This window comes from Aedes albopictus, chromosome 1 (genome assembly GCF_035046485.1).
Source record: "Aedes albopictus strain Foshan chromosome 1, AalbF5, whole genome shotgun sequence".
NCBI lineage: Eukaryota > Metazoa > Arthropoda > Insecta > Diptera > Culicidae > Aedes > Aedes albopictus.
The window spans coordinates 337,799,655-337,824,654 of NC_085136.1; the positions used below are offsets into that span (position 1 = coordinate 337,799,655).

At 41.0% G+C, this 25,000-nt stretch overlaps 1 protein-coding gene across 1 annotated transcript; it reads left to right on the forward strand.

The window, feature by feature from the left end:
* The first annotated feature begins 6,527 nt into the window (after positions 1-6,527).
* LOC109412847 (uncharacterized) lies at positions 6,528-24,968 on the forward strand. Its single transcript, XM_062842634.1, has 9 exons — positions 6,528-7,020; positions 22,084-22,320; positions 22,377-22,644; positions 22,705-22,967; positions 23,030-23,350; positions 23,584-23,676; positions 23,739-23,927; positions 23,991-24,536; positions 24,598-24,968. Exons 1-9 carry the CDS (start codon positions 6,894-6,896, stop codon positions 24,927-24,929), a joined length of 2,376 nt encoding a protein of 791 aa, XP_062698618.1. The 5' UTR covers positions 6,528-6,893; the 3' UTR covers positions 24,930-24,968.
* The last annotated feature ends 32 nt before the right edge of the window (positions 24,969-25,000 follow it).

Consider the following 25,000-nt stretch of genomic DNA (forward strand, 5'->3'; position numbering starts at 1 on the left):
CAAATGAAAACGAAGCTGCAAATCCTGTCACCTCCATCCACTATCCACATGCAAATTATAACAGTGGGCCAAATAATTGCCAACATCTCCTATCCAGAGAACATCCAGCGACCACCCGGTGACCGACCGCTACCAAAGTTACGCCATGAAACCAATGCCTGAATTCGGTATGAAAAAAAAATAAAGAAAACCGTTCACCAGCCCATCAAGCAGCAAATGACAAATAAATAATCATAGCAGGACGGAACCGCAACCCATCACTGTCTCATCGACCAGACCAGCTCCGTCAATCAACAAACAAATCCAAACAAAACAAAAATCACCCGTACTGCACCGACTGCACCAGCCCCACACGCCGCCGGCACACACCTGCAGCTACGGAAGCCAAACACTGGATGGAGTCCACAACACAAACGGACACCCTGTCCCGCTTTCAGTCGCCGCCACTTCTCCATCTCGAAGCCACAAAACCACAACACGGGAGCTTACCTACCGGCGGTGCCATTGTAGTGTCCGGAGGGACACTTCCGAGCACACCAGCCGAATCTTGAGCCGAATCCTGCAGCCAAACCCGGATAAAAACTAACCATAGGGTGTATGGTGAAAACCATTTTTGCACCATACAGTGTACCAGCTACAATAAAGTGTATTGTGATGAAATGGTTCGCTATACTATACATTTACATTGGATTTTTATGTAACAATATATTATTCTGTTTTTCTTACGTTTGAACCATTCACTTTTCCGAAACATTATTTTTCCGCGAATTTTTAATTATTTCTGGTGTTCGATTTGAATAGGTCGCATGTTTGCTGTGATTCATATGCAGATTCGACCTATTCAAATCGAACACCAGATTTATTCAGTTTAACATTTTTTCAGTGCTTTGTTTTGTTGATGTTTGTGACTTTTTTGATGCAAAGGAAAGCTTTCATAGGAAAGAGAAAAAAGTGAATAAGTTTAAACATCAATTGAAAATCAATAACATGTTTAAATCAGTGGTAAACCAAATGTCCTATTCTAAGAACTGCAGGTCCAAGCAGGGGTCCAAGAGATATGGCGGGCTAGGTGTGTAGAGTGCGATGAGAGAAATACGAATGTAGGCCAACCCGGAATGATGCAGGTCAGATTACCGTAAATCAGTGGATGAGTTCAACACTATAATTTCTGTATTTGCATTTAGGGGAATTTTCTCCTCTTCTCTCATGTGAACTTGCCTTCGACCACAATCGAATCAAATGCGATTGACAAACTTTATCTTTGACGTAGAGCCATCTTTAACACATGGACTGGACTGAACACTGAAATGACTTTTAATATAGGTTCGTCTGCGGGTTCGCTTTTTAACCTAACTTATACTTGAATCGAACTTGACAGTTTTCTCATGAGTTGTTATGTATTTCCGTGTATTTCAAACTTTAGTCAAACTGGAGCCCATGCTGGAGCCTCAATATTGCAATAACGGTTAAGCACGCTGTAATGATACTTATGTATCTCGTCACCCACTTCATGCAACTACATTAGTGGTCTAATAATACTTAGCGCGCTCGGCATAGTTCCATCATGCCGCTCAAAGTGTTGCCACAAATAATGCTTAGTTTGCGAAACCCAGTTATCTGGCTGGTGGGGCATGGGAGCCTAAGCTTCAACTGTTAATGCAATCAGAGACTACTCAGACCTCGACTCAGACTTAGACGTGGGCGATCCAATATGAAGGGTTATCCAAAACGCTCTGGAGAATTCCCAAAGCGCATTCTCATAATGCTAGTAAGCCTAAGATGCCATTAACAGGAGGAAAATGACAAGATAATATAACATTATATGGTTTATGTAATGTAAACCAATACAACATAACAAAAGAGAACCATTCCAAAACCATTTAATTAAATGTATAACCAGTAGTGAAACTACAATTGAAAACAATATATTTACGGTACATTTTATTGTTTGAAACCATATGTGTACCATACAATGTACGGTTTATTAAAACCCATGTATCAGTATTTATAACAATTCATTTACAATATAATGTATGGTTTTGCAAAAAAATATATATGGAGAAAAATATTTTTTTACATTGTTACGATACTTAACCACCCGTATAGTACATTGTAAAAATCTTATTTACAATATACTGTATTGGGTTCTACATTATATTTTATTGTTTTTGTATTTTTATTTTTACAGTGGTGTCTATTGTAAAAATATGGTTTTAAATAGTACTGTTACAATACAACGTTCGGTTTTTCTACTGTATTTTTTATTCGGGAACGCACTCTAACGAGGAGGAGCGATACCTTCTCGCACAAAATGCTTTACAAGACTGACGTTTCATCTCATGTTGATCGTTTGCTTTGTTTTTCCGGTGGTGCATCACCGCAACTGACGATATATGCCCTATTAATCTTTTTTCTCTCTATCTCTCTCAACCCCTACAGCCGGCATACAATAGTTTTCGAAATTTATAAATGCCCTCTCAAGGTGATACGGGACGCCGTGTTATTTTTCCTATCTTCCCTCTCTAGAATCTGAGATTTGCATCTTAGTTGCAACAGAGCAATGGCGGATATTTTCCCGACCGTCCCGTTCACCCTTAAGGGAAAAAGGGAAAACGTAGTTTGAAACGGTCTCACCAATTTATCTGGAAACATCTGTTCCTCAGTGTCAACGTTACCAGGACGGGTTTCTGCAGTTTGTTCACAGTAGTGATATCCAGTCCATGCTGCTGCTTCCTGATATCAGGTCTTCATCGTTTTCATCCGACATGAAATCACACAAAAGTAAATCTTTGCAGTACTCTGATTTGTAATGCCTGGCACTGGAACCGACAGTAACACACAAAAAAACCAAAGTAATCCACCTAGCGGTGACGGTGCCTTTCTCGTGCCTTCGAAACCCCATTTCAATGTTGATGAATATCGGTTTGAGCCTTAAACTCTTAAACAAAGCCGCCCTCTTGAATTTTTAACTGCCATTTTGGATTTAAGTTCGCCATCTTGGAAATTGTGGACATCTTACCCATACCAGATATACCCACATTGAATGATTTTAGAGCCTAAAACTCCGTCAAGCAGCCGCCATCTTTAATTTGGAGCCACCATATTGGATTTTAGATCGCCATCTTGAATATCTTGGTCGCCTTTTTTGGTGTCCTGACATTTTCTTTATACCAAATATAACGACACTGTATGCTAAAGACACGAAATCTGATGATTGTTGCTGTTGATGAGGATTGTCGCATCATGACGATGATGCTGTCGAGCAATGCTTTTAAAGCGCGTTAGACAGGTGTCCTGCTCGATTGGAAGGACATTGACAGCAAATTTGGAATTCCAATTGGAACATTTCGTGTCTTTGCATATAGTGTCTTTAACCAAATATACCCATATTGCATGGTCTTAGAGACTCTTAAAGACTACCGCTATCTTGAATTTGGAGCCGCCATCTTGGATTTTATACCGCCATCTTAGATATTTTAGTCGTCAGTTTTGGACTCCAGACATCTTCCCCATACCAAATATACCCCATATTGCATGGGTTTAGAGCTTTAAACTCTAATAAATAGTCGCCATCTTGAATTTGGAGCCACTATATTTTATATTAGGCTACCATCTAGAATTTTTGGCCGACATCGTGGAATTTCTGGTCTCCAGTGGTGATTTCCGCACAAAATTCGTCAAACAAGCTAAAGGTTACGTCAAATCGGTGCAATTTGATGGGGTTATGTTAAATTTTTATGTATGGCCAGTTCTACCGGTGCTGGTCTGGATCACTGAAATGGCCATAATCCGGAACGTCTTGACTGATCCGAATTATTTTTTAACAGCAAACAATGCGATGAAATTTCGGTTAGATTCGAGCTATAATCCGTAAAATCGGCCAATGGGAAATGCCTTAAAAGTGTGTGAACTTTGTTTACGCACAGACATACATACATACACACATACATACACCATCTCTATTCGTCGAGCTGAGTTGATTGGTATATATGACTCGGCTCTCCAAGCCTTGTATCGAAAATTCGTTTTTTGAGTGAACATAAATTTTCAGTACAGAAATCAGGCAAAAAGCAGCTCCGATCACTGAACTAAAACAGTAAACTTTAGAAGGTGTACAGTGAAGCTGGTATAAAAAAAAGCGAATTCACCGTTAAACGCGACCGTCAGTATTCACAGCCCACCCTCACCATCCTTATTATGGTTTTCTTTACGTTTTTCTGTAGTTTTGGTGGTCAATAGCATAAAAACGGTAGAATATTATGAAGAATATTTTTTCTGAATATCCTAGGTCATCCAAACTATTCTTGAGTTTAGATCCTTAAGTCTACGAGTGTAACGGTGATTTCTTTCGTTATACAAAGCTACGATATGTAATCTATCATGTCCATTATGTCTTCGGAAAGGTTAATAGACAATATCAGATCAGTCGGAATATCCTAGGTCATCCAAACTGTTCTTGAGTTTAGATCCTGAAGTCTACGGGAGTAACGGTCACTTCCTTTATTATACAAAGTTATTATGATTTGTAATCTATCATGTCCAGTAAGTCTTCAGAAAGGTTAATAGACCATATCAGATCAGTCGGGATATCCTAGGTCATCCAACCTGTTCCTGAGTTTAGATCCTAAAGTCTACGGGTGTAACGGTAACTTTTTTCATTATACAATGCTACGATTTGAAATCTATCATATCAAGTAAGTCTTATGCAAGGTCATAAGACAAAATCAGATCAATTGGGACATCCTAGGTCATCTAAACTGATCTTGAGTTTAGCTACTAAAGTCTGCGGGTCTTTCATTATACAAAGTCACGATTTGTAATTTATCATGTCCAGTAAGTAAGTAAGTATGCCACAAAAGTTCAGCCTATTGGACGCAGTGGCTTAATTTCCCCAACAGGGGAGGAAAAAAAAAGTATTCGGAAAAGTTAATGGACAATATCAGATCAGTCGGGATATCCTAGGTCATCCAAACTGTTCTTGAGTTTAGATACTAAAGTCTACAGGTGTAATAGTAACTTCTTTCATTATACAAAGCTACGGTTTGTAATGTATCATGTCCAGTAAGTCTTCTGAAAGTTCAAGACACAGTATCAGATCAATCGGGATATCCTAAGTCATCCAAACATTTCTTGAGTTTGGATCTTAAAGTCTACGGCTGTAACGGTAACTTCTTTCATTAAAAGCTACGATTTGTAATCTATGATGTCCAGTTACAGTAGTTGTTTTTATCAACTATACTTCATAACAGCAAGGAAGCCAAAGCCAAGTATCCCAAAAATATATAAGAACGCTTATTGTTTCTCTATTGCTATTGTTAGTACAGTGGATTATGTAACACTACTCAACATAGTGGCAAAAGCTATTATCACAAGTGTAGACCTGAAGCTATGATCTCCGGAGTAGTGTTGTTAATCTGAAAAATCTCAAAACTATCTTGAAATGACTCATGATATGCCAGGGGGATTACAGATTACAGTTTAAAGTTCATTGTGAGAATAACTACTGTAACTATCAAGAGCTAAACTTCAGGATAGTTGGGACGACCCTCAATGTGCCAAACGTTCATAATAATATATAGTAGACTTCAGGTTGACCTTGTCACCGCGATTGATTATGAAACGATACTCAGTATAGCAGATATAGCTGATGTTACGAGTGTAGACCTGAAGTTCTGAACTTTAATATAGTTTGGCTGACCTAGAACATCCCCATAGCGTCGCTTCGCTTAATGACATATGAGATTTCAAGAGCTAATAATAAGCTAGTAGACTTCAAATTGCTCCAGTAACTCTGGTTGATTATGCAGCGGTACACAGTATAACAGATATGGATAATGTTACGAGTGGGATTGGGATATTCACAGTCGTCCAAACTGTTCTATAATTAAGCCCTTCAAATCTACAAGAAAAACTTTACGTGTTTTCCTCATAAATAATAGCATAGCATAATCTGCTGAGATCCGTGAAGCTCTTCAAATCTCAAATGTCATTTAGAGACTGTATGGGAGTGTTCCAGGTCGGTCAAACTATCTTGGAGTTCAGAACTTCAGGTCTACATTCGTAACATCAACTATATCTGTTATACTGAGTAACGTTTCATAATCAGTCGCGGTGACTGGGCCAACCTGAAGTCTACTATATATTATTATAAACCTTTGGGACATTGAGGGTCATCCAACCTATCTAGAAGTTTAGCTCTTGATAGTAATAGTAGTTAGTCTCACGATGAGCTTAAGACTGTAATCTGTAATCCCTCTGGCATATCATGACTCATCAATTGTCTCCGTTTATGGATTTTGTTACATACCTAGGTATTTGATGATTAGTAAATTTGGGCTTGACGTGTTCAATAAATGTGGTGATCTGATATTCATGTGGGAAATAGAATCAAGTTAAGTTCATCAAGCTTTGCTAGTCTTCTCGAGCTACGTCCGCCTATCTGTGAGAAACCGATCGCACCCGGTCAACCCAGTATGTAGTGCTTGCGACGATAACGATTACTGAGCATCTGTTTGATTGAATTATTTTCTTTCCGCGATCATCGGGATCGGATGCGCTCGCCGCGCCGCCGGTTAGTCGAGATCGGTCAGTCGTTCCGAGAAGAAGCGCGAAGTTTTGAGGAAGTCAACAAGCCGAGCGTGCGTGCGTGCGTATGCGTCGCAGAAACATTACGTTGTCGTTTTGTCGAATAAAATCCCCTTTGGCGTCGTCGTATTGTTATAGTGTTGTGTTGTGATGTCGTTACACGGCACAAACATGCTAATTAATTGTGAGAATTCGTAATTCACTGATGCAAGTGCAGCTAAACCGTGTCGAGAGAGATTGGCGTGTCTGATAGAGATACGATTGTGATTAACGGGCTGATCGAAGTAAACTGTATTCACAGTGGCAGGATGGCAAAGCCTGCTACGGCTAGACGATGGACCTCAAGGTGTCGGTCGATGCCGACTTGGATGTCGTCCGTCGGTGGTGTTTTGATACTTCTTATTCATATGCAATCGAGCACTGCAGCGCTCAAAGGTGACTATATCGGTAAAATTATCAAACCATAAAATGGGTAAACGGGAAAACCGAAACGAATATCAAGGTCAATTATATCAATATGATTAAAAACTAGTTTGGGACTATTTATGGATTATCGCCCGGCGGTCCCGATACGCTTATGATCCTCGTAGAGGTGTGGGATATATGCTATTGGAAGACGGTTTTTGTAAACCGGTCTATTGAATACCGTGGAACTTCCGAATCGTGAAATGTGAAGATGCTTAACAGGTTCAGTATTATCGAAGGAAGCCGCTACTTACACATACTAGTATGCTGTTTGTTATATGCCTATACATTCGAAAACAAAATAGCCATATGTCAATATGTACAATGTAAAGTGTTTGCTTGCAGCATCAGTACTATTTACGTTATAGTTGCAATATAGATTACTCGGCCGAAATGTCTTTCACGTTGCACATAGAGTCTAATTAGCCTCGATTATGATTTTAACAGGTTTATATTGTTATGCCTAGTTTTGTGTTTAAAAGGATTCGCTCAAGAAATATCTCGGTCCATATCGTAACTGTCGAAAGTCCTACCGCAGCCATATATGTAGATCATCCTATCATTGGCAAAGATAGCCAAATCAAAGTATGCTTGAAAAGTTATTTGCACCGAGAACTAGCAACAAATAACGAACATTGGCGTTGTATCCAAGGCATCTGTGTGCCCATCGATGATAGCTCAGTAAAAATCAGTAGACAGTAGTGAAATTTGCGGAAACTTTTCAATCTACCGTAAAACTGGATCTTTTTTTTTTGTTTAAATTAGCAATACTTCGACCGAACAAAAAAATCTTCAGCGATGTAGCCAAGGAAATTCCCTTCCCCAGATAGACCGCGAAATTCCGTTTTGGATAGCGAATCGTGCTTTAGGGGGAAGTACCCAATTCTATTTTCATCGTGGTATTATGAATCCGATTAAAAGCCGCAATTTTCGAAACGGCATGATATACTGCAAACATCCACATGAAATGTTTGAATAATCATTTGTTATTTTTTTTTATCTGTATTAACGAGATTTTTAGCCCTAGGCTAGTTCATCTCGGGACGCACGCTTTACTTCCCTTCCGAAGGAAGAACTCACATTTTGTGAGTTTGTCGGGAGTGGGATTCGATCCCAGGACCTCGGCGTGATAGTCAAGTGTTCTAACCATCACACCAGGTCCGCTCCACATCATTTGTTATTGATTCAATTTCTGCTCACAAAAGATATTTTGCATTTTGCGTATTTGGCTATTGAAAGGTATAAGGTTCATGAGAAAACATTTTTTCTTAACTCTGTTTCGTATCACAATGAAATACATTCTCAAACATTCATGCACAGACAAACAGACGTAACACTCTTCAAATCGGCTTGGCACATGCATTTAATGATTAATTTAAATTTCATTTGATTTCCGCGATCCTTCCACCAGAGGCACTAGTGTTCGATCGCTTTGACGGTTCTAGTGTACACGTTGCTGAATGATGCAAACAAAAATTACACGCGATTTGTTTAGTAGTGTGCGTGTTAGACGAACGTCAAATCGCAATTCATCATGGCCGACAGTGTCTCGCGCGGTTCTACCAACACGTGGCAATGTATTCAAGAAATAGACATGCACACTCAATCCTGAATTACCTGTTCAGCACTTTTTTGACGGAAATAGAACAGCAGAACTATTTCGGTAGCTTCGGTAATCGATTTTACTGAGGCTCAGTACACCAACTGTCACAACCTGGTGCAAAAGGTAAATAATGCAGTATAGCTGTATACAGCTGTTCTATTTTCGTCAAAAATTTACCGAACACGGTATTCCAAATTAAGTGTGTGGGGCAAAAGTTTAAATGAATTTCCTCTATGAGTTACGTCTGTTTTTCTGTGATTCATGTTTGGTACGAATGCAAGTTACAATAGGTTAAGGTTCAAATCGCATGAAATTCCTTTTAAAAATCTCCTTTTCAATCAAAAGGACGATTTATTGAAAGAAATCTTGTTTAAGAAAAAGCGTACCCTTAGGCGTTATTGCAATATATTGCAGTATATACACTCCCGATCAAAAGTTTGGGGTCACCCTCTCAAAAACATGTCATTTTTTTAGACCCATATCTTCGCCAATTTGCGACCAATTCAAAACCCCAGGTCTCATTTAAAAGATAATAAGTCAAAGAAACTTTGAACATGATTTAAAGAAACTTTTTCAAAAAATTTTGTATGTAAACTTAACTCAAAATTGCCAAATTTTCTAAAAAATGAATATAAACTTACGGCAGTGTCGCTGGAAATTGGGTCGACCAAATTTTAAGATGAGAGCGCTAATATGACCCATTTTCTATTAGCCTTCAACTGCTTTTACAGAACTTAGCTAAAAAATCTAGAAAAAAAAGTTATTAAGTAAATTAATCCTTGATGTCATCGACCAAAAGATTGGGGTCACCTCTCAAAATGATGTATCGGCCAAAAGTTTGGGCACAGAGAAACAGGCGTAACTCTTAGAACAAATTTTAATCGTCACCAAAACATAACTGGCCAATGCTAAACGTACTGTGCTTGGCCAGGCCATCACTAGGTGGCAGCAGTGAGCAAACATCTAACAGGAGCAAAAACGACGCCAGCGCAGCGAGTGGTCAATCGACCTACTACCGAAAATTTGAATCAACCGTTAAAAAGGTGATCGATGGGAAGCGAGCGGAGTGTGACGTCTGTTTCTCTGTCGTTTGGGGTCACTATCGTAAAACATGGAACAAGTCATATTTTATTCAATTTCAATTCTTCTTGGCCTATTTAAAACAAAATAAATGATACTTACTGCATAGACATTGAACCACGCATATTTGTTGAAATTTACATACTAAAACTTAACGTAAAGTTGCCTCATTTTTTGAAGTGTGGTGAAATGTGTTAACTTTGCATAACATTTTTGTATACAAAAATCGTTAAATACGTTAAGTCAATCAAACGTAAATTTAGTTAATTATCTTTGAAATTAGCATTAGCATTAGCTTTGTTAATTATCTTTGAAATGAGCCAAAAAGAATTAAAATTGAAGTATAGATGACGAAGATATCACCAAATCACTTTTCCATGTTATACGGAAGTGACCCCAAACTTTTGGTTGTTACATCATATTGAGGGGTGACCCCAAATTTTGGTAGATGACATGAAGAGTTCATTTACTTAATAACTGTTTTTCTAGATTTTTTAGCTAAGTTCTGTAACAAGCAGTTGAAAGCTAATAGAAAATGGGTCATATTACCGCTCTCATCTTAAAATATGGTCGACCCAATTTCCAGCGACACTGCCGTAAGTCTATATTCGTTTTTTTAGAAAATTTGGCAACTTTAGGTTAAATTTACATACATTTTTTTTTTTTTTTTTGAAAAAGTTTCTTTTAAATCATGTTCAAAGTTTCTTTGACTTATTATCTTTTGAATGAAACCTAGGGTTTTGAAATCGGACGCAAATTGGCGGAGATATGGGCCTAAAAAATGACATGTTTTTGAGGGGGTGACCCCAAACTTTTGATCGGGAGTGTACCTCTCTTTTTGCACAATATGCATAAATTAAAAATACATAAAAAGAGGGAATTTTGTGCATAAATTAAGTTTGGACTTAAAGGTGATACGGGACGCCGTGTCAATTTTTCTATCTTCCCTCTCTTTCTAACAATTTACCTCGTGATTTTGAAGATGAATTCTCGATTTCTATCGCACAAAAAAGGCTAAAAAAACAATCAGCATATGCACTGCAAGTGAGCATACACAATGATAAGTTTTAGTTCCATAATATAAAGTAGAATCTGAGATTACCATCTTAACCCTCTAATACCCAATCCCGTTTTTAGACGGGGTATAGTTTGAGCATTTTTGTAATTTTTGTTTCGTGGAAAATCAATTTTTTTATATATTTTTGGCTGATATTTAGGACTGTTCTGTATATCTCAAAATGATTTTTGGTGTATTTTAAAGCGTATTTACAATTTTTGAAAACCATTGAAAAATTGACTTTTAAAAGCATTGTTTATTTTATATTGAATCGCTACAATTGACATATTTTAAATTTTTCCCAAATCATTCTATCCTTGTTTCGGAATCGAATACACTCTAAAATTATTCTCCTTAAATTACACGAAAAATAAATTTTTCTGTGAAAAAAATTAATATAATAATATTTCAACAATAATCATAAAATCTCAAAATGTTTTCATCTCAAAAAATCCGTTACTTAAATTGACTTCCAGGAAAAATATAAAAGTGTGGGGATGTTCAAAAATAAAAATTAGAAAAATCAAAAACTGAAAATCACGAAATCGAGATTTAAAAAGAATCATCTTCCAAAACAAGTTTAAATCGATTTTAGATGACGAAAAATGGTATTTAGATCAAAATCAAAAATTTGGGTATTAGAGGGTTAATAGCAACAGAGCAATGGCGGATATGTCCTCGATCGTCCCGTTCGCCCTTAATGAGGAAATCTAGTTCGCGAGAACAGATCTTGCTCCTGGACATATGAGATGGGAACAAGGGGGTTTCCAGGAAGAAATTCCCAGAGAGCCCAAAAGAAGGGGGTTCCAAGCGGTTTCAGGGAGTTCTTTCAGGGGTTTCAGGAACCTTTAAAGGGCGTTTCGTTGGTGCTTCAGTTGGATTACAAAGTAATGACGGTAAAGATCCCAGTACACAGGGTCAAATATTTACCCTAAAAGAAACCAATGCTCAAACATCTTGTTTGACTCGATCGTATTTTCATTAGTGTCAAACAGATGTTGTTTCTTGAGTTCTTTCCTTGTCAAATATTTGATCCTGTGTACTTATAACCAAGCTATAGCATAGGTGGCCAGAGGACGCTTATAGGATCCTAAAGGCATTTCAGGGGGTCCCAAGGGGTTTCAGAGGCATACCTGGAGGTCCCAGGGGCGTTTTAGGAGTTTTAAATGGCCTTCAAAAGAATGCGCAATGGCGATTTCATCCGGATACTGATCAGTAGGAAGTCCCAAAATTGCACATGGTCAAAAAGCTTGGGGGCTCACCCTGCAAATGATAGCTAAGGGTGTTAGAAACAAACTTTTGTATGACGGCAACTTTCAGAAATGACGTTTAGAGGTCGAACCGGCGAGATTTTTGAAAAATGGCCATTTTTCGTAATAAATTTCATACAAATATTTTTTACCGTACAAAAATTGGCAATACCCACTATTTTTATATTTTTTACAGCTTGATACGGATGCAAACTTTTTGGGAAAAATAATAAACGACATGTTTTGCAGGTAACTTTTTGATTCTGAATTTTTGAATTTACTAAAATTTGCAATTTTTTGATATACTGTGCATTTTACCCATCATAAAAAGTTTCTGAATCTAATGCTAATTTAAAACAATTTCCATAAAAAGATAAGAAATTTTATGAGGAAAAACTTTGCCGAAGGCAGCATGGCGTTTTTTCTATCCATTTTAGAGTTATTCACAATTTACTATTTGGTGAAATTGGAATTTTTGGGTATTTTTCTAAAAATGTCACATAAGAACTTCCCAAAAACACATACAAAGTAAAAAATCACGTATGCTCAACAAGTTTTTGTCTTGATTGTGTTATGGAATTATGGTGACATCATTAATTGATTTTTTTGTTATTCAATTCCTTCATATAGAAATTAACTAGCAATGATTTCTTAAAAAGCTAGCTCTCTTGACAAGCCTCGTACTGCCTATTGATTTTTTAAAGATATTCTCCACAAAATGTTGAGCCATATTTTAGCGTTTATCTTACTTTCCTGTCGATATTCTCAATTATTTTTCTACATGAAGACGTTTGAGTCCTGGACCAGTGAAACAGCCCAGGAAACAGTGGCAAAGTGAATAAAGTACGAATACGTTGATCCATACCAAATTCAAATCGCGATTACGAACATCTTACGTAAGAATACCAATTTTTAGATGCTAAGTTCCAATTCAAGACATTCTGAAAAGCAGAGCATGTCTTTTGTTACATTTACTGACTTGAACTATCTTATCAACACCGAAAATAAGATACACCGAGGCAAATTGAAACGGGTGGGATAAGATGAACCAGTGAGTTAACGTAATGTTATCCAAGGTTAGAATAATTTGATTACCATAACACATACACGGCATACAATAAGACAAGGTAGGCTATTTATTGGTAAACAACAGTTTTGGACGTAAACAAGTGACGTCATTTTTATCGTCCTATATGTTGATCAAAATGATAGGGACTAATAGAACGTTTTATTCATGTCTTTGAACGATTTGAACAACATCATTGAAAACCAAAACGGCATGTTTTGCGGAATGTATCACCTTCTAAATGATATAGAAAATGTGCCGTGCGTTTGATTGTGTATTATGCTCGTATAAACCATTGTCAGTACATAACCGTTAAAAATGCCATGGCCTACTGAGGCATCTCAAAATGGTGCCTAATGATCAAGTTTCTCGCTAGTAGGTACCTTTCTATATCAAAGAAAATGGATTTGTCAACGGATACAAAAATTCAATAAATGATGCCACCATAATTCCTAAACATAATGAAGACAAAAATTTGTTAAGTATACGTGATTTTTTACTTTGTATGTGTTTTTGGGCAGTTCTTTCGTGATTTTTTTTTAAATACCTAAAAATCAAAATTTTACCAAATAGTAAATCATGAATAACTCTAAAACGGATAGAAAAAACGCAATGTTGTCATCGGCAAAGTTTTTCCTCATAAAATTTGCTATCTTTTTATGGAAATTGTTTTAAATTAGCATAAGGTTCAGATACTTTTTATGATGGGTGTGTAGTATACTGTGCATTTTGTATATCAAAAAATGACAAATTTAGTAAATTCAAAAATTCAGTATCAAAAAGTTACCTGCTAAACATGTCGTTTATTATTTTTCCCAGGTAGTTTGGATCCATATCAAGCTGTAAAAAATATAAAAGTAGTGGGTATTGCCAATTTGTGTACGATAAAAAAAAAATTGTATGAAATTTATTACGAAAAATGGCCATTTTTCAAAAATCTCGCCGGGGCGACCTCTAAACGTCATTTCTGAAAGTTGCCGTCATACAAAAGTTTGTTTCTAACACCCTTAGCTATCATTTGCAGGGTGAGCCCCCAAGCTTTTCGACCATATGCAATTTTGGGACAACCTACTGATCAGCCAATCCAAAATAGTTCTTCAAAAGAATGTAATGGGGTTTCAGGGTGTCCCAGGGGGATCCATGTGGCATCAGGGGCGCTTCGGTCATCTCAGAGGTTTCAGTGGCCTCCAAGCAAGTCTGAATACTTTTGAGGGGCGTACCAGGGTACATTAGCTCTCAGGAGCGTTTCTAGGAGGCTCCAGGGGGCCCAAGGGTGCTTCAGGGGATCCCATGGGCGCTTCAGGGGTCTCAGGAGTGTTTCAGGAGGCTTCGAGGGGGCCTCAGAGACGTTTCTCAGGGGATTCCAAGGAAATTGTAGAGTCTTAGAGGAGTTGCAGGGGGTTTCAGGAAGTACCAGTAGATCCTGGAATCCCCTGGAACCCTCTTGAAACACTCCTGAGATCTCCTGGTATACCCCTGAAACCCCTTGGGTCAAGCTTGAAACACCACTGAGATCTTATAAAACTTCCTGAAACGCCCATCTGAGACCCATCGAAGCTCCCCTGAGACGACTCTTACACCCCATTGAACGCCCCTGAGACCTCATGGTACCCCCTGAAACCCCGGGACCCCCTTGAAATGCCCCTGAGATCTTACGGTACCCCTTGAAACCTCCTTGGGTCTACCCTGAAACCGTGAGATCTCCGGGTAAACCCTGAAACCCCTTTGGTCCCCTTAAACCCCTTGGGTCAAGTTTGAAACATCATTACTAGTACCCTCTAAAACTCCCTGAAACGCCTCTGAGACTCATCGAAAACGAGTAGGGTAAGTGTTCCAATTATGGCTATAGTACCAATTATTCGCCATAGTTGATTTTCACCCTTTAACGATGTAAACTAACAAAAAAAAAACAATTATGAATCACGTTCACAAAAGATGGTTGCACTCATTTAAACTCCACATTTTGCTCAAACTATGCTAGAAATAAATATTTTTGCTTGAAATTTCGGCTTCCTTGCACCCTTTTTTGCCATAGTGTACCAGTTATGGCTAATCCCATAAGGAATGCATGCAAATGGTGCGAAAAGGAACCGAAGTTAAAAAAACTGGTACAGGGTTCCTATCATTGGCACATGCTGCAATAAATACTAAAAGTAATTTTGGCTCCGTTTCTTCGAGTGCAATGTTGAACAGCAAATTTGAAAGAGCATCACCCTGCTTCAATCCATCCCAGGTCACAAACGAAGTAGATGCTTCGTCGGTGATCCAAATAGGTACTTGGTTTCGATCCATCCAGCGTTGCGTGTATCAGGGTAATTAGTTTTGTCGGAAAACCATGTTCTGACGTTATCTGCCAAAGCTCATTTATTTTCACTGAATCGTACGCTGCTTCAATCGTACGCAGGTTAAACATTTGATCCGTCATTGATGGGTCGTCTTGAAAACCAGCCTAGTATTCGCCGTCGAAGGACTCCTCAAGAGGTCTCAATCTGTTAAACGGGACACGCGACAGTATCTTAAATGCCAAATTTTAAAGGGTATTCCCTCTGTAATTGTCACACTCTAGCCTGTGCCCTTTCTTGTAGATTGGGCATATGAGGCCATCAGAAACAGGGATGTACCAGCAAAACCACTACATATCGCCTTCCTGAGTATGTGGATGGGATACGTTGACGGTAAAGACATTGGAGCATACGTTAGACGGATGGAGAATCATTTCGAGAAACTCGCGATCGCTGGTCAAAGAACTGGACAAGGATCTGAAGGTGAACATCGTGCTTAGCAATCTAGGCTCAGTGTACCAGTTATGGCTATAGTACCTCAAATTGGGTATAGTTGATTTTCAACCTCTAACGATGAAAAACAGCATGACGTATTGTGTGAATACACGATCACACTCACAGAAGATGATTGCAATCATTCAAACTTCACAATTTGCTAAAATTACTATAGAAATAAATAATTTTTCTTATAATTTCGGCTTCCTTGCACCCTATTTCGCCATAGTGTACCAGTTATGGCAAATCCCATTAGCAATGCATGCGAATAGTGCGAAGTGGAACCGAAATAAGAAAATGTGTCCATAACTGGTACAGGGTTCCTATCATTGGCACACGCCGTAATAAATACTAAAAGTAGTTTTGGCTCAGTTTGTTTATTTTTCCTGTAAAGTATGGAAACTACACAATCATTTGACGTATTGGAAACATTCGTCGGTCTTCTTCTTATTTTTGTAGAAATAGTTTTCCTTAGGTAGTGCGATAACTGGTACAGGCACCCTACCTGATTCTTTTCAACGCAACGCTCGTCCCAGCACTGGAGGGACGCCCGGATATCGATTTGACGATGAAGTTCGTGGTTGATGAAGTAACTCGGCAAAAAAGCTCGAACGAAACGGAGTCAGCGCTGAGAACGGAGTTCAAGTAGAAGCCAATTTTGTGTCACTTCTGCCAGAAACCTGGGCACAAATGCAAGAATTGTCGCCATTGGATAGAGCAGCGGGACGCGGAAGAAACAGAGAAGGTAACTCCCAAGCACAGAAATTGCCATAGAGCAAAGATTGCGGAGAAGTCCAGAGGAAAATTTGCATTTCTATCAAACAGTCAAACACCGAGCGAACTGTGGAATGAAGAGAAATCGGATCTGGCTCAAGTCTTGACTGCATGCAAGTATTTGGCATTCCGGCGTTTGTTCATATTCCCAAGGAAAAGAGGACGAAGCTAGAACCGAAGGTTGATATTTGTTGGAACTCGGACAGCTACAAACGTTTGATCGCTCCGAGAGGACACACAAGCTTGTGGCAAGTCGAGATGTACGACTCGTTACGGATGATTGATGACGAAAATGAAGCGGTGGTTGAGTACCGGTGAAACAAGAAGGACGTTCCACCTTTTGACGCTAAGAACAGTTTGCATTGGGACCAAATAGAAGGCTGCGATGGAAGAAGAATAGTGAGTTGCCCTACAGCCGAAGACTAGACCGAAGTAAAACGGACAACACGGTATTTGAGGACGACATCCAAACTGAAGATGCGATTGGAGAGTCATGACGATGATCTGACTGACTGGGCTGGAAACACAAGTGACAGAAAATGGGCAGCTTGGGAACAGTCATGTATGACACTTTCAAGTATAAAAGCAGAATACATATCCCTAGCGGAAAGTTGTCAGGAACTTCTCTGAAGCTATTCAAGTTAATCGGTGAGGAGGCCAAACGTGCAGTACAAGAGAAGACAACCAAAGCTGTATCAAGCAGTTCAAGCAAGATTCCGTTCACCAACGATCAAAACACGTGGACACTCTGGATACCATTTCATAAAAGAACTTTATCGGAGCGGAGCAACTCAAGTTGTATACATTCCAACGAACATGGTGGTGACTGATGTTCTGATCAAGCAGCTAGAACGGATCAAGCTCGAATTTTTCCGGAGAAAGGTTAGACTTCGCGTTGAAGAGGAGTGAAGAGAAGCAACGGAAGAAGCAAGCCATGACTATTGTGTAGATTGTAAACCTTGTAGTCCACGGCATAAAGATCACAAGGCAGGCATAGGTTACTAGTAAACATCAATTTTGGATGTAAACATGTGAGGTCGTTCATATCGTTTTACGTTGATCAAATTGATGAGGAGTACTAGATCATTGTGTCCACGCCCATGATCGATTTGAATTACGTCATCAAAAAACTGTGAAACTTCCGGAAGGTATCACCTTCTAAATATTGTACACCGTGGTATAGTCATTCTTATTTATATGTTCAGGGAGAGTAGACGTGTTTCCCTTATACTCTCATCAATTACTGACAATCTTCAGTTTCACTGCTCGATTCATTGGTCAGTTTACTCTTCTCCAACCACTCCACACAATCAGCTTATTTGTCTGTACTGTACGCAGTGGTAATTTCTACTTTTCTTACAACGACACAAATAAACAGCGACTCGATTGTTTTCTTTCCACTTCCCGATTTAAACACTTTTTCAGCCAACTTCAACTCGTTTGTAGCTTCGGCATCGTCAAAATAAATGCGGAAAACGCTAGTAGCGGCATCCAAACAACCAAAAGACACGAAAAACGTTCCTGCGCGACAGCCGTTCCACGATTAGTGAAGGAAAATGAGCCACTCGGAACTGAGCTTGAATAGGGTAATTCGCCAATTGGCTTCTTTAACGGTGTTGAGATAATTCGATATTCTGAATCTGCATGTCAAACTGAGCCGAAATCCAAATTTTCATGAATTTTGGTGCCCGGGAACCTATTTAAAAATCAATTTGAAGCTTGTATGGGAGCGATTTGTCGAATCACCCCTCGTTGCAGTTTGTACTGGGCGGAGCTGTCAAACACTTGCCCAGCTGTCAAAAGGTGATTTCTAAAAATCTCTTTGAAATTGATTTAAGGTGCCAAAATAAAGTTCTAAAAATCTGAAAAAAATCATAGTGGCTCAGAAAAAGGTGCTCTTTCGTATAAAATCAAAATATCGATACATTTTTCAAAATTTAAAAACCCAATTGTTGAACGGTTAGTACCGGCATTTTGGTTTTCGTTTGTTTTTCCGTGCATAATTCCACTTTAGTTGAAAAATATCCAGTGAACGTCTAGATCTACTTATCCCTTATACTGTCCATTGAATTTGTATTCCCTTAAATTCTATTTTCTATGAGAAAATAGAACATTTGTATGGGATGTCTGTTACCCAAATGTTGAACGCTTCCTTAAGCTAGCTCATCCTAATGTTGGACGGTTCTCGCCAATTGTTGAACGGTTGAAGCTTTGTTCGTACTTGATGACGTATAACCCGACATCAACCTATCATTCACCTGTTTTTATTTTGGCCACCAAACCCAATATAGACCCAACAGTTATCCAATGTGAGTCCAACAGTGGTCCAACATTTGATAAAATTTGACCCGACTTTGACCCGACAACCGATATTTTTTCACTCTGGCGGATTTTTTTCGTGTTTTTCGTGTTTTGTGCCCAGCGAGTGACAATTCATTTAAAGGACAAGTAATCGCACATTTGAAGAGAGCTCTAGTGGACTGAAATCGCTTTAAACATGACTAGATGCAAAAATGGCTGAAAAGATTTGATTAGAAGCGAAAACGACAGAAGAAAAGTACGCCTTTAAAAGCCCCTGAAACTCTCCTGGAAACCCATGGGACCCACTCAACCCCCAAGAACACTCATGGGACGACCCTGAAATCCCTTGAAAACCCGTGGGTTGCTCCTGAGCCTCCTGGATCGCCTTGAAATACTCCTGGGACCCCCTTAACACTCTGAATTCCTCTTGAACACCTCTGGAACGCCCTTGAAACCCATTGAAAACCACTGGAATCTTTCTGAAGCCCACTGGAACACCCCTAGAACATCCCTGGAGCGCCCTTGAAACCCCATGAAATGCACGGATAGGTAAAGTGAAAAAAAATTCTAGCAGTCATGCTAAGGTTATGCCAGTGTTCAACAATTGGATCATGGATGTATAATAATAGTGTGATAAGAAAAATATTTTTTCAAATTAAATTACAATGAAAATGTTATTTTAAACAATGTTAAACTGTTAATGACATCCTTCCAGTTCTTGTAACTATGGTGTGCCTTTGATATTTGTGGTCGATTTGCCCGCAAAGCTTATTTCGTAACATCAATTTCTTAAAATTAATCTTAAGAATTGTGCAGTTTTCGTGTCATCAGCGGTACAAAATTTTCAATCTTTTTTTTTACGTAAAATATGTATAATTTTGTTATTTAATTAGAGCAATATCGTGACCCACATGTATATGCATCTACATTTTACGTTTACGTTGGATGAAAATAACTTAAGTAAGATTTATAATAAAATATTCAGAAACTGTTCAACATTTGGGTAGTGTTCAACAATTAGCGAATTACCCTAGTAGTCATGCTTTTTCCCAGTCCAATCACTTTTTCACTATCCGAATTCACAGAACGGACACTCCGTCACACGCGAGAGAACTATCCGGATGGCGTAGCACTAGCACCGGACAAACCGTCAGCGGAATGCGAAAAAAAAGTTAGCGAACGCGAAATAAACAACATGACAAGCATTTCAAAACACGTCTGCACGCGGCAACGCCTACTGCTCTTTTTCCTCCTGTGCCTTGAAAAACAGATAAAAGTTCTCCATTTGGCTGGGATTTTAAAGCAGTTTACTTTGATTTGAGTTGAGTTAAGCTACATTGAGACCGATTATTTTCCTAGGGCCACTTTTCCGACCAGGTGGCGTGGCCAACACCTTAAAAAAGATTTCCAAAGTGATCGAACCACTATTTCAGCTTCTTCGTCGGTTAAAAGTCATCAGTATTCAGTATATATGTTCATCATAGTACTACTTCCACTGTTCAAACCTTTACAAGTTGTTTAAAAACGTCAATAACTGTGAAATGTGTGGACAAAGTCGTGATCCATCGATGATTTAACAAAAAAAAAAACATTTTCAAACCACTATGCGCGTAAGTTTTCCATTTTGATATGAATCTCGATGAACTCACGTCTACAGCTACGTTACTTTTAGGTTCTCGGAACATCACACTCACTTCAAATGACCCATCCCATTCAACTTCCCACCTTCCTAACCATCCCCACAACTATCCACAGAGAACGGGCCCTGCAACCTCAAAGGTACTCCTGGAACGTGCCGCCCTTACGCCACCTGCCGGGAAGAAGTGAGGAACAACATCCAAATCTGTGGCCACACTGCCAACGGAGCAATCGTCTGTTGCCCGGACTCCAAACCTGCCCTTGATACCCGCAACATGTTTCCGGAACCATCGCAACGGAAAGCCGGTCGGAGTAGGTGCCCTTGATCATTACCCCTCTTACGCACTGGTTGAACTAGTTCCTTTCCTCCGCAGAATGCAGCGAGTATCGGCGGCTGGCCAGTCGTGATCTGACGGCAATTTCGCTGAGCTTGGTATCCTTCGTGTCGCAGATCAAGGTCCCTACGTGCGACAGCATCACGAAACTGATCGTCGGCGGTAACATCACGAAGCCTGGAGAGTTCCCGCACATGGCTGCCCTGGGCTGGCGCCTAACTGATGGCGTCTTGTCGTTCAAGTGCGGTGGATCGTTGATCAGTGAACGGTATGTTCTGACGGCGGCGCACTGCTACGAAAGGATCGATGGGTAAGCGAATGTTTTGGGATGGGGAAGATCGAGGTTGATCGTTCGGTTTGATCACGCAGGGTATTGCCGTCGTTTGTTCGATTGGGGGATCAAAACTTATTCCGAGATGATGACGGAGCGCGTCCCAAGGACTACGAAATCAAAGATTTCATTATTCATCCGAACTTCAAAAGACGACTGGGGAAATACAATGACATAGCACTGCTCAACCTGGCGAAGGAAGTTACGTTCAGCGCGTACATTCGACCGGCATGTTTATACGACAAGAAGGTAGATCCGTCTAAGCCAGTCATCGCAACTGGGTTCGGATCTACGGGAGTTGGTATGTTGGAATATTAGGGTCTAAAAAGTGATCAAGTAACAGTTTGTGACTCATTTCAGCCGAGGACTTTTCCAACGAGTTGATGAAGGTTTCGCTCAAGATCTACGATAACCAGATCTGTACTGGCGCATTCGCCAGTAGCCGAGATGTACGAGAAGGCGTGAAGGAAACTCAGCTATGCGTTGGAAATATGGAAGGCGGCTTCGATACCTGTCAGGGAGATTCTGGAGGACCTCTGCAGATCACTGAACAGGGAAACCACTGTTCCTTTTCCGTGTTCGGGATCACTTCGATCGGGCAAGGCTGCGGCGGGACTATTCCGGCAATTTACACTCGCGTGGCAGCCTACTTGGATTGGATCGAAGCGATCGTGTGGCCCTAGATTGGGACCTTTTGTGCCATTGTATTCATAACCTTCTTCTGAAATAAACCACTAAGCATGTGTTTGCGTTGTGATTCCTTCCGTTCCAAGTCCTGTAGATCGTAGCTTTGTCTAACTAGTTGACCCTTCTCATCGTAGAAAACGATGCCTGTCGGCATAGCGGCGAGTTGGGCGTCTGTCGGCGTTATTCAGCCTGTAAAGATCGCCTGCAAAATCGAATCACCATCTGTAGCTACACCTCCCAGGAGGCCATTGTGTGCTGCCCTGATGCGGGCCTGCCGGATAATCGCTATGACAATGACGATCGACCCATTTGGGGTCAACAGCCGCAGCAGACCGCTATGAACGATCGCAATGCTCGGATAGCTGTCAAAAGTATGTATTCTTTCAATGAACCCCTGTTGTCCCTAACAGCTGACTTTATTCTACAGAGTGCAACGAATACCGGAAGCTATCGTACAACCGGGTAACGCTCAGTGCGTTGACCTTGACGCCCACGGTGGTGACCTACGAGGTGCCCAAATGTGACAACATCGTGAAGCTGATCGTGGGTGGCAATGTGACAAAACCCGGCGAGTTTCCTCACATGGCGGCCATCGGGTGGCGTCGCGGAGGCGTTGATTCCTTCGACTGCGGAGGATCGCTCATCAGCGATCAGTACGTACTGACCGCGGCACATTGCTACACGGAAGTCGACGGGTTGGTTGTTCGGGCGATCTTGTCTGTGTCGCAACTAACGATCATGCGATTTCTTTCCAGAGAACTGCCGTCCTTTGTCCGTCTGGGCGATCAGAATCTGTTTCGCGAAGATGACGGTGCTAAGCCGAAGGATGTGAGCATCGAGGACTTCATCCGCCATCCGGATTTCGTACGTAACCAAGGTCTCTACAATGACATCGGGTTGATCAAGTTGGTCAGGCCTGTGACGTTTAGCAACTTCATTCGGCCGGCCTGTCTGTACGATCAGCTACAGTTTACTGTGGATACGGCGGTTGCCACCGGGTACGGACTCACAGAGGATCGTAAGTTCTTCGGGACATGCTGAATAGTTCAGGGACGTCTATGAATGTACACCTCTTTGCAGATGGTGACCGATCGGACGAACTGCTGAAGGTGTCGTTGAACATCTATGACAACCAGCTGTGCAGCCGTGGCTACGCAAACAGCCGACAGCTGCGCAAGGGCATCATGACCAGTCAGCTGTGCGTTGGCAACGTCGGTGGCGGCCGGGACACTTGTCAGGGCGACTCGGGAGGGCCATTGCAGATCACCAAGCAGGAGAACCACTGCGTTTTCTACATCATCGGCATTACCTCATTCGGGCAGACGTGCGGATCGCCGGTGCCGGCGATCTACACTCGCGTCGCGTCCTATCTGGACTGGATCGAGTCAGTGGTGTGGAATTAGAAATAAAGATCATACTTATGTGTACGAATGTTTTCTTGTGTATTTCACTCGTGTATCCGAGTATCATTTCCGAATGACATTCTTACATTTGACATCTTAAAAATAAACAACATGTCAATCCCGTCAAAGTGATCATGCGATTTCGTTATTTGGCGTAAGAGCTGATAAGAGCGGTGACAGGTGTCAAGACCGGTGACATGACTTAATCAAATTAGCTGATAGCTGTTTCAGTTGAACACCGCGATCAAGCAATACAGCAACCAATGTCGATTCGAACGACGATCATCCTGGTTTGCACGATCGCTGCGGCGATCGCACTGAAAGGTTTGTTGACCCCCATACGATACCAATCGATCATCTGATTCCGATCACCTCCAACAAAACAGAAAATGATCGATGCTCGATCAACGGTGTCATTGGGATTTGCGCGATCAGTTCAGCATGCCCCGAACTGAAGCAAATGCAACAACTGGGCGTCCGGCCGAAGATTTGCGCATACACTGCGAACCGAGAGAAGATCTTTTGCTGTCCACGACTTGAACCTATCAAACAAGCGAAACGGCCCAGCGAACAATGTGAGTCTGCGATCGCCGCTCAACGTCCTACGTGTTTTCAACCGTTTCTTCCATCAATTCTAGACTGCGATCAGTACCGGAAGCTCGCATCGACTCCCATCAGTTTCGGAGCTCTTTCGTTCGATCCGAGCACCGATCGGGAAGCATGGGTCCCAGCGTGTGACGAATCGATCGGTTTGATCATCGGAGGTACACCTGCCAGTCCGAAGGAGTTCCCTCATATAGCAGCACTGGGCTGGGCTAACGGCCAGAACAGCGGAGAATACGAATTCCGGTGCGGAGGATCACTGATCAGCGATCGATACGTGCTAACCGCAGCTCATTGTGTACTGAACGTTGGTAATGCAGGTCATCCCCAAGTCGTACGTTTGGGTGACTATAACCTTCTGACGGACCAGGACGGATTTACAGGAGCGACCTACGGCATAGAGGACCACATTCTACACCCCAGTTATAAACCGTCCACAAGCAAATACAATGACGTCGCTTTGCTCAAGCTCAACCAAACCGTGCAATTTGGACCAACGATACGACCGGCATGCCTGTGGACGTCGGAAGACCCACTGCATCGCAAGGCGGTCGCCATCGGTTACGGACAAACGCAAATCGGTAAGATCTCCCTCATTCGACCCCGAACAATTCATACTCATCCACCCTAACCTCACTCCAGGACACGATTCCTACAACGTCCTCATGAAGGTCAGCCTGGATCTGCTGGACTACGTGGGCTGTAGCATCTCATACTACGGGGTACCCAAGCTGCCGGAATCGATCGTGCCGTCGCAAATCTGCGCCCACACCACCGAAGGCGGAAAGGACACCTGCCACGGGGACTCCGGAGGGCCACTGCAGGTCACCGCCGATGGCCACAGGTGTCTGTACTATGTTGTGGGAGTCACATCATTTGGAACGTCTTGCGGATCGTCGGTACCCGGGGTTTATAGCCGTGTCGGCGCCTTCGCCGATTGGATCGAAGGAATCGTTTGGCCTGGGCAGTTGTAAGCTGAAATACCCCTCGGCCGAAGGGGCACAGCTCTGTTTTTAGGCTTATGCACGCTAATTCAAAGCAACTG